A 13,302-nucleotide genomic window follows, 5' to 3' on the forward strand; every position below is an offset into this window, starting at 1 on the left:
ATTACAGAAACACCCTTAAAAACCTGTCACTTCAACTACAGCCCTTTGATAATGTAGAAAACTTGTCAACATGTCACTAGAATCACAGAAACACCCTTAAAAACCCATGTCACTTCAACTAGAGCCCTTTGAAAATAGTGAAGGTGCTGTGAGGTGTGGAAGTTTTCAAAATATGAGCCAAGGACAGGTGAGGGACAGGTGTGCAGCGTCCCTCATTAACCTGCATGCACCGGGATAGCACTGAGGTGATGGTGGTGGTGGTGGTGTCGATGGTGATGTCTTTTGAAGGCTTAGATTCTACTGTGTTTAAGAGAAGGTTCCAAGATTTCTCAGATGTCTTTCTTCTCTATGTGTGTAGGAAAATATATTAATAATCTCTTAATCAGGCACTTTCTGGGTTTCAAGAGTAAAAGAAGGAGAGTTTGAGTTCTCTTTTTACTCTCTCTCTCTCTCTCTCTCTCTCTCTCTAGTACTATCTTAAACAAATCATCTTTTCATATCTACACTTTAAAATACAAATGTTTTTTTTTTCCCTCTATTTCAGTTCTGTCTCTCATGAGATGATATGCAGAACTAGTTAATTATCTCTTCGTATCTCTTATCTTTTATTCTCTCTCTCTCTCTCTCTCATCCCTTCCCATTCATCTCTGTTGTGTCCTTCCATCACACTTCATTCCTCTCTCTGCCTTCCCTATCAAAAACACACTTCCTCTCCTCTTCTATCTATCCTGCCTCTCTCTCTCTCTCTCTCTCTCTCTCTCTCTCTCTCTCGTTCTCGCTCACACCTATTTTTTTCCTTCATTTTGTTGTCATTTTTTAAAGTTTGTTTTGAAAATATTAGGTAAATGATCTCTCTCTCTCTCTCTCTCAGGGTCAGGGATTCAGAAACGGGTGAGTGAGCGCCTCGGCAGCAGTAATCCGAGTGTCGGGTGAAGGATCGAGAAGTCGGGAGAGCAAATGGTAAGCCTCCTGTGGGTAGAGACCTGATGAAGAGGAGGAGGCGGAAGAGGAGGAGGAGGAGGAGGGAAGAAGAGGAGGTGTTAGGGACCATATGACCCCCAACTACACCTCCAGGAGTCACTTTCAATGGGGTTACAGTTTTGGCACCTTCAGGAACTATGTGAGCTGGGGGTGTGGTGAGGGACTTCTGTAACTGCGACCTTTTCTTGGGTGGCCTTGGGGAGTTGGAGGTTGGGGGGACCAGGCAGACACACCCCTCGCTGCCGGCACCCTAGGCACTGCTCTCCCTCTGGTGCCGGCCCTCTGCTGCTGTGGAGGACCTGGCACACTTTCATGAGGTCCAGCGGTTGGCGTTCCTCACTACACTTAATCAGCTTCCCTGTAATGTGAGGTTTGTTGTTTATCTGTCTGTTTGTCTGTTTGTTTCTCTGGTTTGTCTGTTTACTTGGTTTGTATGTTTATGTCAACAAAACAACAGAAAGAACACAAACAAGCATAAACACCACATACCATACTCAAACAAACACCTCAATAAAACAAACAGGCAATACACACCACTAAACACCACAAACTCAACCAACATCTTAACGAAACACACACACACACACAAAAAAAAAAATAATAATAAATGAATAAATAAATAAATAAAAAAACAAGAAAAACACAAACACCACACAAAACAACAAACACCTTAACAAACCAACATAAACAAACACAAACACAAATATCTCAAACAAACACCACAAACCAACAACACAACCAACACCTCAAAAACACAAACCAACACACACCACCACAAATACAGAGGCACCACAGGAAAACCACAGCACTCACCCATCTTGGCTGCGGCTCTCCTCACAGCAGCTGTGCCCAAAGTGTTGTGATCTCCGCCAGGTTGGAGAGGTCGTCAGCGGCACGGAAGAACGGGTAGCGGCCACTCAGCAGACTCAGCAGCACCACGCCTATCGACCACATGTCCACCCCTGACCAACGCAGACATGTAAACAACTACTACTACTACAATAATAACAATAACAATCTCCTCCTCCTCTTTCTCTTTCTCTTCTTTGTATTCCTCCTTTTCTTCCTCTTCCTCCTCCTCCTTCTCTTCTTCCTCTTCCTTCTCTTCTTCCTCTTCCTTCTCTCCTCCTCACCCTCCTGATTCTCCTCCTTCTCTTCTTCCTCCTCTTCCTGTTTTTCCTCCTCTTACTCTTCCATCTCCTCCTCCTCCTCCTCCTCCTTCTCCTCTTCTTCCATTTTTACCATTTTATTGAAGGTCAGAAAATTAATGGCACAGTCTTCACTATTTCAATCCCCACACAAGTTTCTGAAGCTGTTTTAAGTCACCAAATAGTAAGCAGAATGAATATAAAAAGTGTGTCATGCTACTGAAGGGGTTAAAATACAGATGATCACACTATTCTATCAAAAATCATCAAAAAACGACCAAAATTAATTCCTACCACTGTCTCTTTACCTGTGTCTTAATTGGGATGCCTCAGCAGAACCCCATCACCCCATCACACTAACACATCAAAAGTCATCATTATAAACCAAATCATCACACTACTCTATCGAAAATCACCAAAAAACGGCCCTAATTAATTCCTACCACTGTCCTTTCACCTGTGTCTTAATTGGGGTGCCTCAGTAGAACCTCATCACCCCATCACACTAACACCACACCATTAAAAACACATCACACTACCCTATCAACTACACACTATCGGAAACCATAAAAAAAATCCCTTTAATTCATTCCCACCACTGCCGTTTTACCTGTGTCCTGATTGGGGTGCCTCAGCAGAACCTCCGGCGCTCTAAAACCAGGAGTGCCAGCCCTGGGTGCCACCTGGTTGCTCCTGGACAGACACACACTGCACACCTTAGCACTCCCATAACAGTGACAGGAAACCGGTCTCAGCATGTTTCCCGAGCTACTCTGTACCTGGGAGGCACATTAATGGTGTCAGGGTGGAAGGAAGTGCAGGCTAGGGGACAGTCTCATTGTGAAGGGCAGGGGTGGGTCAGGGTGTGTTGTGGGACCTTGCTGTGGTGTCAGGGTAGGGAATTGTCTCATTGTGAAGGGGCAGGGGTGGGTCAGTGTGTGTTGTGGGGCTTTGCTGTGGTGTCAGGATTGGAGGAAGTGCAGGGTAGGGAACAGTCTCATTGTGAAGGGCACGGGTGGGTCAGGGTGTGCTGTGGGGCCTTGCTGTGGTTGTGTGGAGCCAGCTGTGGTGTGCCTTAACTGGGACCTAGAGTAAGTTAACTTACCTAAACAGAAAGCAATAATGAACAGGAACAAGCAAAAAAGGGCAAATACATCAGGCTTAACTCTAATAATGATGTCTACCTGTCTGCTTCTCTCTATATCTGTCTTTACTTCCTCTGCCTTTATCTTACATCTCTCTCTCTCTCTCTCTCTCTCTCTCTCTCTCTCTCTCTCAATATTCATAGTTTCAAGGAAAAGTATGATGAGTGGCTGAAAGCGAGCGGGACACCATGAGTTTAGTTCATCTGCCGCAGCAAATTTATAGGTAAACTCTCTCTCTCTCACCTCTATCAGCACTCTCCCACCCTTGGCAGCCTTGTTCCCCTGCACATCAGGCGTAGAGAGACCAGACACTTTCGGGGTGGTGGTGGCAATGGTGGTGGTGGTGGGGGTGTGGGCAGCTGCTACACCACTGCTCTCTGCCTTCCCTGAGTTGGTGAGACAAGGAAACACTGACACATGAAGGGTAGAGATGAATTAAGACCTGAGACATGAGGAAAAATATGTGAAGTGATGGGAGACAAAGAGACTTAACCCCTTCAGTACCGAAACAAATTTTTACCATAAGTTTGTGTGTGATTAGACAATTTTATTTACATTAGGAACGGTAAGTGGAGGTCAGAAGATTAATGGCCACAGTCTTCACTACTTTAATCCCCCCACAAAGGTTTCTGAAGCTGTATAAAATCACCAAATAGTAAGCAGAATGAATATGGAAATGCGTAATAGTACTGAAGGGGGTTAAACCAAAGCATGAGGGGAGAGAGAAGGAACACACTGACAAATGCATGACAGAGATGAATCAAGACCAAAGACATGAGGGTACATAGGAAAGAAATGTTCGATGCTCACCTAAGAAGAAGAACAAGAAGGTCAAGAACAAGAAGAACAAGAAGAAGAGAAAAAAAAAAAAAAAAAAAAAGGAAGAGGTAGTGGAGAAGGATAAGGAGGAGGAAGAAGTGAAGAAAGGATAAGGAGTAGGAAGAAGTAGAAAAGGATACACAGGAGGAAGAGGGAGAGGAAAAGGATAAAGAGGAGGAGGAAGAGGAAGATAACATAACCCAACACTACTAATGATGTAGGGAGGAAGAGGAGGAAGTAGAGCATAAACTGGAGGAAGAGGGAGAGGAAAAAGATAAAGAGGAGGATGACCAAAGCCAACACTACTAACGATGCAGGGAGGAAGAGGAAACAGATAAAGAGGAGGTGGAGGAGGAGGAGGAAGTAGAAAAGGATAAGCAGGATGAAGAGGGAGAGGAAAAGGATCAAGAGGAGGAAGAGGAGGATAAAATAACTCAACACTACTAATGGTGCAGGGAGGAGGAAGGAGAAGAGGAAGAGGAAAAGGATAAAGAGGAGGAGGAAGTAGAGCATAAGCAGGAGGAAGAGAAAGAGGAAAAGGATAAAGAGGAGGAGGAAGAGAAGATAACAAAACCCAACACTACTAACACTGCAGGGAGGAAGAGTAGTGTAGTGTAGTGGTTAGCACGCTAAACTCACAACTGAGAGGCCAGGTTCGAGTCCTGGTAAGCGGCGAGGCAATGTTAATGTGTGGGGTGTGTTCACCTAGCAGTAAATAGGTACGGGATGTAACTGGAGGGATTGTGGCCTCGCTGTTCCCAGTGTGTGGAGTGTGTTGTGGTCTCAGTCCTACCCGAAGATCGGTCTATGAGCTCTGAGCTCGCTCCGTAATGGGGAAGACTGGCTGGGTGACCACCAGGCCACCGAGGTGAGGTGAGGAAGAGGAAACAGATAAAGAAAAGGATAAGCAGGAAGAAGAGGATAAGGAAAAGGATAAAAAGGAGGAAGAGGAGGATAATAAAACCCAACACTACTAACTTTGCGGGGTGGAAGCATCATGGAGGTGCTTGGCCAGGCCCTCCAGTGGTGTGGCAGCGCGGCGACACAAAGAGGACGCCAGCTTCCTTGGGGACCTGCGCAGCCCATTGTTGATGTCGAGGCGCAGCTGCAGGGCCCCCGTCAGGCTCCTCTGGGTGGCTGCTGTGGGAAATAACAGCGACAAGTGACAGCGGTGATATATTAGTGGAAATGGTGATAAAAGTGACAGCAGTGGAGAGAGTGACAGGAGTGATAGTGAAGCGAGTGACAGCAATGATACATGAGCTTACAAAAAACACATCATAAAACCAGAAAAAAAAAAAAAAAAAAAAAAAAACGTTTTCACACAAATGGCCAACGACAAGCCTGACCAAGAGAAGGAAGGCAAAATATTCTGTCTCACCTCCGACAGCCACCACGGAGTCTGTTCTGCGATTCTGCTCCACCGTCGGGCAGCTCTTGTGTTTGCCGGGCGAGTCCTGAGTGGAGAGGCAGAGTGGTACAGTGAGAAGGAGGGAAAGTAGGCATTCTTGTAGGAAATCATAACAATAAAAAGGAGAGAGAGAGAGAGAGAGAGAGAGAGAGAGAGAGAGAGAGAGAGAGAGAGAGAGAGAGAGAGAGAGAGAGAGAGAGAGAGAGAGAGAGAGAGAGATGCATAACTAAAACAAGTCAAATCTATTCCACATTGCTACAACCAGTTCATCAATTTTCTCAATGGTGGAGATTTAAATGAAGAACAAAACTGAACTAACAAGAAATGAATAACTAAAACAACTCAAGTCTACTCCTAAAGTTGAAGAATGAAGGACAAGAACAAAGGAATGCATTACTACAACCAGTCACTCTTTTTTTCTCAATGGTGGAAAATTAAATAAAGAATGAACTAATATAAATGTGTAACTAAAACAAGTGAAGTGTGTTCCCAGAGAAAGAGAGAAGAATGAGAAAATAGAACAAAAGAAGAACACACTGCTACAACCAGTCACTCTAACAGGAACACTAAAGAACAAGGACAGATAGATAAAATGGAAAAATTGCCAGAACCAGTCAACCAGAGAGGTAAAGAATACAGACTGTCAGGAAAAAGACACAGCAAGAACTAGTCATTCTATCAGGCAGACTAAAAAACAGGCTAGATATTTCAAAGAGTAAACAATGCAGACTGACAGAGAAAAGGGCACACCACCAGAACCAGTCAGTCTATCAGTAAGGGACAGGAATGCAGACTGACAGAGGCAAGAACAGATAGCTAGAACCAGTTAATCTGAGGAAGAGTAAAGAACAGGCTACATATTTCAGAGTAAACAATGCAGACTGACAGAGAAAAGGGCACACCGTCAGAGCCAGTCAGTCTATCAATAAGGGAACGGAAGGCAGAGCTAAAACCACTCAATCTATCAGGCAGACTAGACGCAAACTAATAATTTCCCAAATGAGGCTGGGAGTGTGTCACCTCTGAGTCACATGCTGCAGCCTTCTTGGGGGTCACCGGGAAGTCTCTGGTGGGTGTTTCAAAGTTTTCCTTCCTCGGCGATGTGTGGGAGACGCACTTCTTCCGGGGAGAGCGACGGAGAGCCTGTGTGTGGGAGATAGAAGGAGGAATGATAGAGTGTGTGTTAGTGTTGATTATATGATAGTGATTAGTGTTATGTGAAGTGTGTTGAACTGTTGCTCTTGTCTTTAAAACAAAAAATACAAAGGATATATATAAACTAATGTGTGTGGAGACAATGGGAGATAGAAAATGTGTAACTGTTATATGATAGATGACCCCACACCACCCCATCCACACCCTATACCCCACCAAGGCACTCTGCAAGGTACTGACAGTGTTAAGACGGCTGGTGGTGCTGGAGAGAATGCCGGCCACCTTGGGGGAGGGAAAGGCGGCCACACACTGCCTCTTGTCCTGCTGCTCCTCTGCTCTCTCACCGCCTTCATCCTGCTGGTACAGACACACTAGTAAAGACATTGGATTTCCTGGCATCTGTGTTTTTTTTTTATCTATTTATTTATTTATTAGAGCCTTTCACTTTCCTATCCTATCTATCCTATGGCAACCTTTCAAGCATCCTACTCATACTCCTTCGTACAGACACACTAGTAAAAAGACATTGAATTTCCTGGCGTCTGTGTTTTTTTTACCTATTTATTTATTCATTAGAGCCTTTCAGTTTCCTATCCTATCTATCCTATAGCAATCCCCTCAAACACCCTTGGTACAGACATATTAGTGAAAAAAACATTGGATTTCTTGTTGTCTGTGTTTTTATCTATCAATTTATCTATTTATTTCATCTTTTTTTATGCCGAGTAATATGTTCCGTGTGACTAGTAAGAGCCCTTCACTTTCCTATCCTATCTATCCTATGGCAACACCTCAAGCATCCTACTCATACTCCTCATCTTTCTTATATGTTAGGAAATTTGAGGAAGGGCAAAAAAAAAAAAAAAAAAAAAAAAAAAAAAAAATAATAATAATAATAATAATAAATAAATAAATAAATAAATAAATAAAAAATACAAAAAAAACAGCCCCACTTAAGATGCCAGTCCCCAAGCAGGTCTGAAAGTTAGCCAAAAAACAATAGGTATGTCTTGAAAGCTCCCTCTTCACTGAGTTCAGGTGACAGGAAGGTGGAGACACAGATACAGGCAGGGAGTTACCTTCACTAATTATTGAGTCTGTGAAGGAGTTTTGTCAGTAGATCTTAAATTAGTGATATGTACACGATATATAAATGTGGTTTGTAGATTTTCACGCCAATATACTAACAAAAACACACACACACACACACACACACACACACACACATGCACATAAACTTGACTCAATCCTGTTAAAAATTAAAGATACACACACACACACACACACACACACACACACACACACACAACTTGACTCAATCCTGTGAAAAAAAAACACACAACAAAATTAATCAAGTCTCTCTCTCTCTCTCATTACCGCAACGTAAACACTAAGCTTCCTCTTGACAGTCTTGGAGGAGGAGGAGGTGGTGAGGCGTATCCATCACAGCGGGGGAGGTCTTCAAGCTGGCTCCCTGACACACCCCCTGCCCCACAGCCCCGCCACTCATCACACTCTGGGGCATCTCTTGAGCTAATCCAAAGTCCACTAGCGAGTACCTGGGTGTGGTGAGGCATGGGTGAGTGGTGAGCCAGGTGGTGAGGATAGTGGTGAGGAAAGGAAAATAAAGGAAAGGAGAGGAGGAGAGGAGAGGAGAGGAAGGGAAGGGAAGGGAAAGGAAAGAGAAAAGGAAGGACAGAGAAAGAGAGAGAGATTGTACATAAACACAGATTAAGGAAAGAGAAACAGTAAGGAACAAGAACAAAGGAATGATGAAGACTGAATGCAGGAATAGATGAAAGAGAGGAGGAAGATGATAGAGAAAAGGAAGGAGACAGAGGAGAAAGAGATATTGTACAGAAAAACAGCAGCAGCAGTAGCAGTAGCAGTAGCAGTGGCAGTAGGTGTGGAAGGAGAAATACCTGCCCCACATATCTACAGCAGGACAAGTGATACATCCTGCCAAGTCACTCTAGCACCAGCAGGCATTGACCCTGGTGACAGCCTCCACCAGGGCAGCGGTCGCCAAGGTGCACACCAAACACTCAACACCATTACTCAAACTCCTTTCCAAGACACTATTCTAACCCCTTCAGTACTGGGATGCATTTTTACTATGAGTTTACTTTTTTTTTATGAAGGGAAGAGAGTCAGCCAAGGGGAAAAAAAGAAAAGATTAAAAAAAGCCCACTCTACGTACGATTAGACAATTTTATTTGTACTAGGAAGGGTTTATGGAGGTCAGAAGATTTATGGCCAGAATCATTACTATTTTAATCCCCACATAAGTTTCTGAAGCTGTAAAAATTCAGTAAATAGCAAAAAGAATGAATACAAAAATACATCACAGTACTGAAGGAATTAACCACCAGAGAGGGAAAACGTATCAGCGAGGAGGAGGAGGAGGAGGAGAATCATGACACGTGCAACTTAGCCCCTTCAACACTGGGACACTTTTCTATATTGACATCTGTGTACAATTAGACCATTTTATTGACATTAAGAAGGGTCTATGGAGGCAAGAAGATTAATGGCCAGTCCTCACTATTCTAATCCCCCACATGAGTATCTGAAGCTGTATAAAATCACCAAATAGTACGTAAAATATGAAAACATGTCATGGTACTCAACACCTTACTACCAAACACACCCGAGGCAATCTTACATCACCTGCACACATCCCCTCACTACACACACCTTGACGAACCCACACACTCTACCTAAAACGTGATGGAGTGTTAAAGAAAGAAAAGAAGAGGGTGAAGATGGGGAGGAGGAAAGTAAGGAAAGAATGAAGGAGAAAATGAGGAGAAAGAAACAGATGAAGATAGGGAGGAGGAGAATATGAAAGAATGAAGGTAAAAAAAAAAAGGGAAGCAATCACGAACGAAAGAAGAAGATGAAGATAGGGTGTAGGAGTAAGAAAGTACGACAAATGAGAAAGAAGTTGAAGGAGTAGCAGATTAAGCTAAGGAAGGAAGAGATTAAATTTATGCTGTTAGAGGGACTGATACTGGAAATCAAAGAAATACACCAATACACCATTAAAATCATACCATTAGAGAGGCTGGCACTGGAAATCAAAAGAAATGCACCAATACACCACTCCAATAAACAGTCACTCACAAGAACCATCAACAAGACACTCCCACACCACGAGCAAGTAACACTAAGTAACAGTACCTGCGGTAGCGTCGGTTGTAGAGGAAGTTTGCAGGCTTGACGTCCCTGTGGATGATCCTGAAGCTGTGCACTCGCCTCAGGGCACACAGCAGGTTAATGAGGTACTCCCGCAGCTCCTGGACACCCATCGAACCAACGTACTCCGCGCGCACACACACACACACACATAGGGAGAGAGAGAGAAAGAAAGGCTGGGTTATATCAAGGGAGAGACAAGCTTGGTTATGTTTAGAGAGAGAGAGAGAGAGAGAGAGAGAGAGAGAGAGAGAGAGAGAGAGAGAGAGAGAGAGAGAGAGAGAGAGAGAGAGAGAGAGAGAGAGAGAGAGAGAGAGAGAGAGAGAGAGAGAGAGAGAGAGAGAGAGAGAGAGAGAGAGAGAGAGAAAGGTTGGGTTAGATCTAAAGTGAAAGGAAGAGATAGACTGGGTTACATTTAGAGAGAGAGAGAGAGAGAGAGAGAGAGAGAGAGAGAGAGAGAGAGAGAGAGAGAGAGAGAGAGAGAGAGAGAGAGAGAGAGAGAGAGAGAAGACAAGAGTTACAATAGACATTGTTTGGGTTTGTGAGCTTTGAACTGTACATGTGAAATAATGACTCAGCTGTTTTATTGAAGATGAGGCTCCTCTCTATGGCGACTAGAAATAGTTGTCATTCTCTTAGCAGGAGAAACGTTATGTCAATTTAAGATGACACACGGACAAACACACATAAATTCTTTTGTTCTCTGTCTGTCTGTCTGTCTCTCTCTCTCTCTCTCTAATCAATTATTTCTCTCAATCTTATGCCTGCTGTTTTTCATATCTCTCTCTCTCTCTCTCTCTCTAACACAAAAACAAACACACTTGCTTTTTCTCTCTAATTTATTATTCTCACAAATTAATGTTCCTGTTAATTTTTTGCTGTACTCACTCACTCACTCACTCACTCACTCTCTCTCTCTCTCTCTCTCTCTCTCTCTCACTCACTCCCTCTCTCTCACACCAAGACACACACACTCACCGAGAAAGGGTTGTGTGGGAAGTGAGGCATGACCAGCACGACATGGTTCATCTGACGGAAGCACATGGTGATGCCCATAACATTGTCCTGCCCCCTGGTGACGGCACAGAACAGTCATGGGTTAGTCCGAGTCACCTCTTGTGTGTGAAGTGAAATAGACCCTTCTGTTAGAGTGCTAAGGCCCAAACAAAAGGGAAAAATTAGAAAGACTGTAGTAGAAAGTTAAAAGAGGAAAATTTTTTGGAGTATTTCACACGTTTTCTTTGATTAAATATGCTTTTTTTTTTCTTTCATAGTGTCATCTGCTTATCCCTTCGCAGGAACATCGAGTTGAAATGTCCAGTACTATGCCATCACAACCACTGCTCACCTTCCTTCCTTCCTCATCTTGGTATCTTTAGGAAACAGCGCTGTACTAATCTAACCTAACCTAACCTACACACCCCATACATGATAAAACCCCTTCTGATGTAATCTAACCTAATCTACACACCCCATACATGATGAAAACCCCTTCTGGTCTAACCTAACCTAATATAGACACTCCATACATGATAAAAACCCCTTCTGATCAAACCTAACCTAATCTATAGACACCCATACACAACAAAACAACCCTCCTAGCCTACCCTAACCTAACCTAACTTAATCTAGACAACCCATACACCCATACAAAATTCAAAACGAACTTTATAACCTAACCTAATGTAGTTTTGACACCCATACACAACAAAACAACCCTTATGAACTAACCTAACATAATCTAAACACCCCATTCACCCATACAAAATTAAAAACGTCCCTTATAAACTAACTTAATGTAGTTTTGACACCCATACACAAACAAATGGCCCTTATAAACTAACCTAACATAGTTTTGACACCCATAAATGAAAAACAACCCTTATAAATTATCTTAACCTAATTTTGACACCCCATACACCCATACAATGAAAAACGGCCCTTATAAAATAACCTAACCTAATTTTGAGACCCATACACAACAAAACAACCTTTAAAACCTACCCTAGACAACCTTACCCTACCCTAAACACCCCATACAAGCCGGCACTCTCACCCGATCATCTTGAGGCACTTGAGCTCCATACAGACACGCAGGGGATGTGACGTGGGGATGATGTGCTTGATGGCAAAGTGTCGGCGGCCATTGATGGTGGTGGTGTGCTTGATGCGGGCAAGGTACACCGAGCTGAAGGTCCCGTGGCCAATGCACCGACTCACGTTAAATAAAGAGTCCAGCTGCGGCACGGCGTCGAGGAGTCTGGCGATTGTGTCCTCATCTGTTGAGTCTGTTTGGGGGGGTGGTTAGGTTAGGTTTGGTTTGGTGTGTGTGTGTGTGTGTGTGTGTGTGTGTGTGTGTGTGTGTGTGTGTGTGTGTGTGTGTGTGTTTGTTTGACTTGGTGGTTAGGTTGGTTAGTGGGTTAGGTTGGTTGGTTGTGTGTGTGTGTGTGTGTGTGTGTGTGTGTGTGTGTGTGTGTGTGTGTGTGTGTGTGTGTGTGTGTGTGTGAAAACTTCCCTATTGGGTTCTCATCTTCCAAGTTTATTGGTTGGGCTGTGGTTTGGTTAGGTTAGGTTATGTTAGGTGTAAGAGTGTGTGTGTAAGTGTGTGTGTGTGTGTGTGTGTGTGTGTGTGTGTGTGTGTGTGTGTGTGTGTGTGTGTGTGTGTGTGTGTGTGTGAGGCTCCTACCTATCCTGGTGGAGGGTGGCACTGGGCTGATGCTGGCACTGGAGGGGTGGTTGAGGCAGAGGGGTGGCTCCATCATGGCACTCATCCCAGACACTCATTCTACCCGTGACAAATAAATGACATGAGGAGAAAAAGAAGAAGAAGAAGAATAGGAACAAGAAATACACGAACAAGAACAAAAAAATATAAAAACAAGAGGAAGAGGATTAATAAGAGGAGGAAGAGGAGGAGGAGGAAGACAAGGCGGCCATAATGACACCACAGACCTCCTTAGGAAACACGAACTAACATTATTTTATTCATTTATTTATTCATCATTATTTCTTTCACCTTACAAAACCAGAGAAATAAAAGAAAGTCAGATTCGGTTAAGAGAGAGAGAGAGAGAGAGAGAGAGAGAGAGAGAGAGAGAGAGAGAGAGAGAGAGAGAGAGAGAATCCGGCAGAAGTAAAATACAGGAAGAGGAGGAAGATAAAGGAGTAAATATATGAATGGGGGAGAAAGTATCGATGGAAATTACCGAAAAAAAGACTTCAAAACAAGTCATATAAATAAAATGCCAATTATCTCTTATTTATTAATATTTCAAAGCAATCATGGCTAATTTTTCACTACCAGACACCTTTCTTACCTGTACTCTCCATGTGGCACTTACAAAAACACTATGAGAATTGTACTACTAATAATACAAATGGGTGTCTCTCTTTTGTTTACGTCTGTCTGCCTTTCTCTCTCTCTCTCTTTCTCTCTCTCTGTCTT

The 13,302-nt window shown here is 43.4% G+C and overlaps 1 protein-coding gene across 1 annotated transcript; it reads right to left on the reverse strand.

Annotated features, from left to right (window-relative positions):
• Positions 1-428: 428 nt before the first annotated feature.
• On the reverse strand, positions 429-13,302 carry LOC123513591 (cell division cycle 7-related protein kinase-like). The gene is given in 17 exon segments (XM_045270840.1): positions 429-1,062; positions 1,122-1,339; positions 1,795-1,836; positions 1,839-1,943; positions 2,740-2,908; positions 3,518-3,660; positions 5,072-5,233; positions 5,475-5,550; positions 6,525-6,647; positions 6,900-7,013; positions 8,049-8,081; positions 8,083-8,218; positions 9,843-9,987; positions 10,838-10,929; positions 11,914-12,145; positions 12,544-12,642; positions 13,175-13,302. Coding segments are annotated over 16 exon segments (2,064 nt in total). The 5' UTR covers positions 12,629-12,642; positions 13,175-13,302; the 3' UTR covers positions 429-873.

Source organism: Portunus trituberculatus, chromosome 36 (genome assembly GCF_017591435.1).
Source record: "Portunus trituberculatus isolate SZX2019 chromosome 36, ASM1759143v1, whole genome shotgun sequence".
Lineage (NCBI taxonomy): Eukaryota > Metazoa > Arthropoda > Malacostraca > Decapoda > Portunidae > Portunus > Portunus trituberculatus.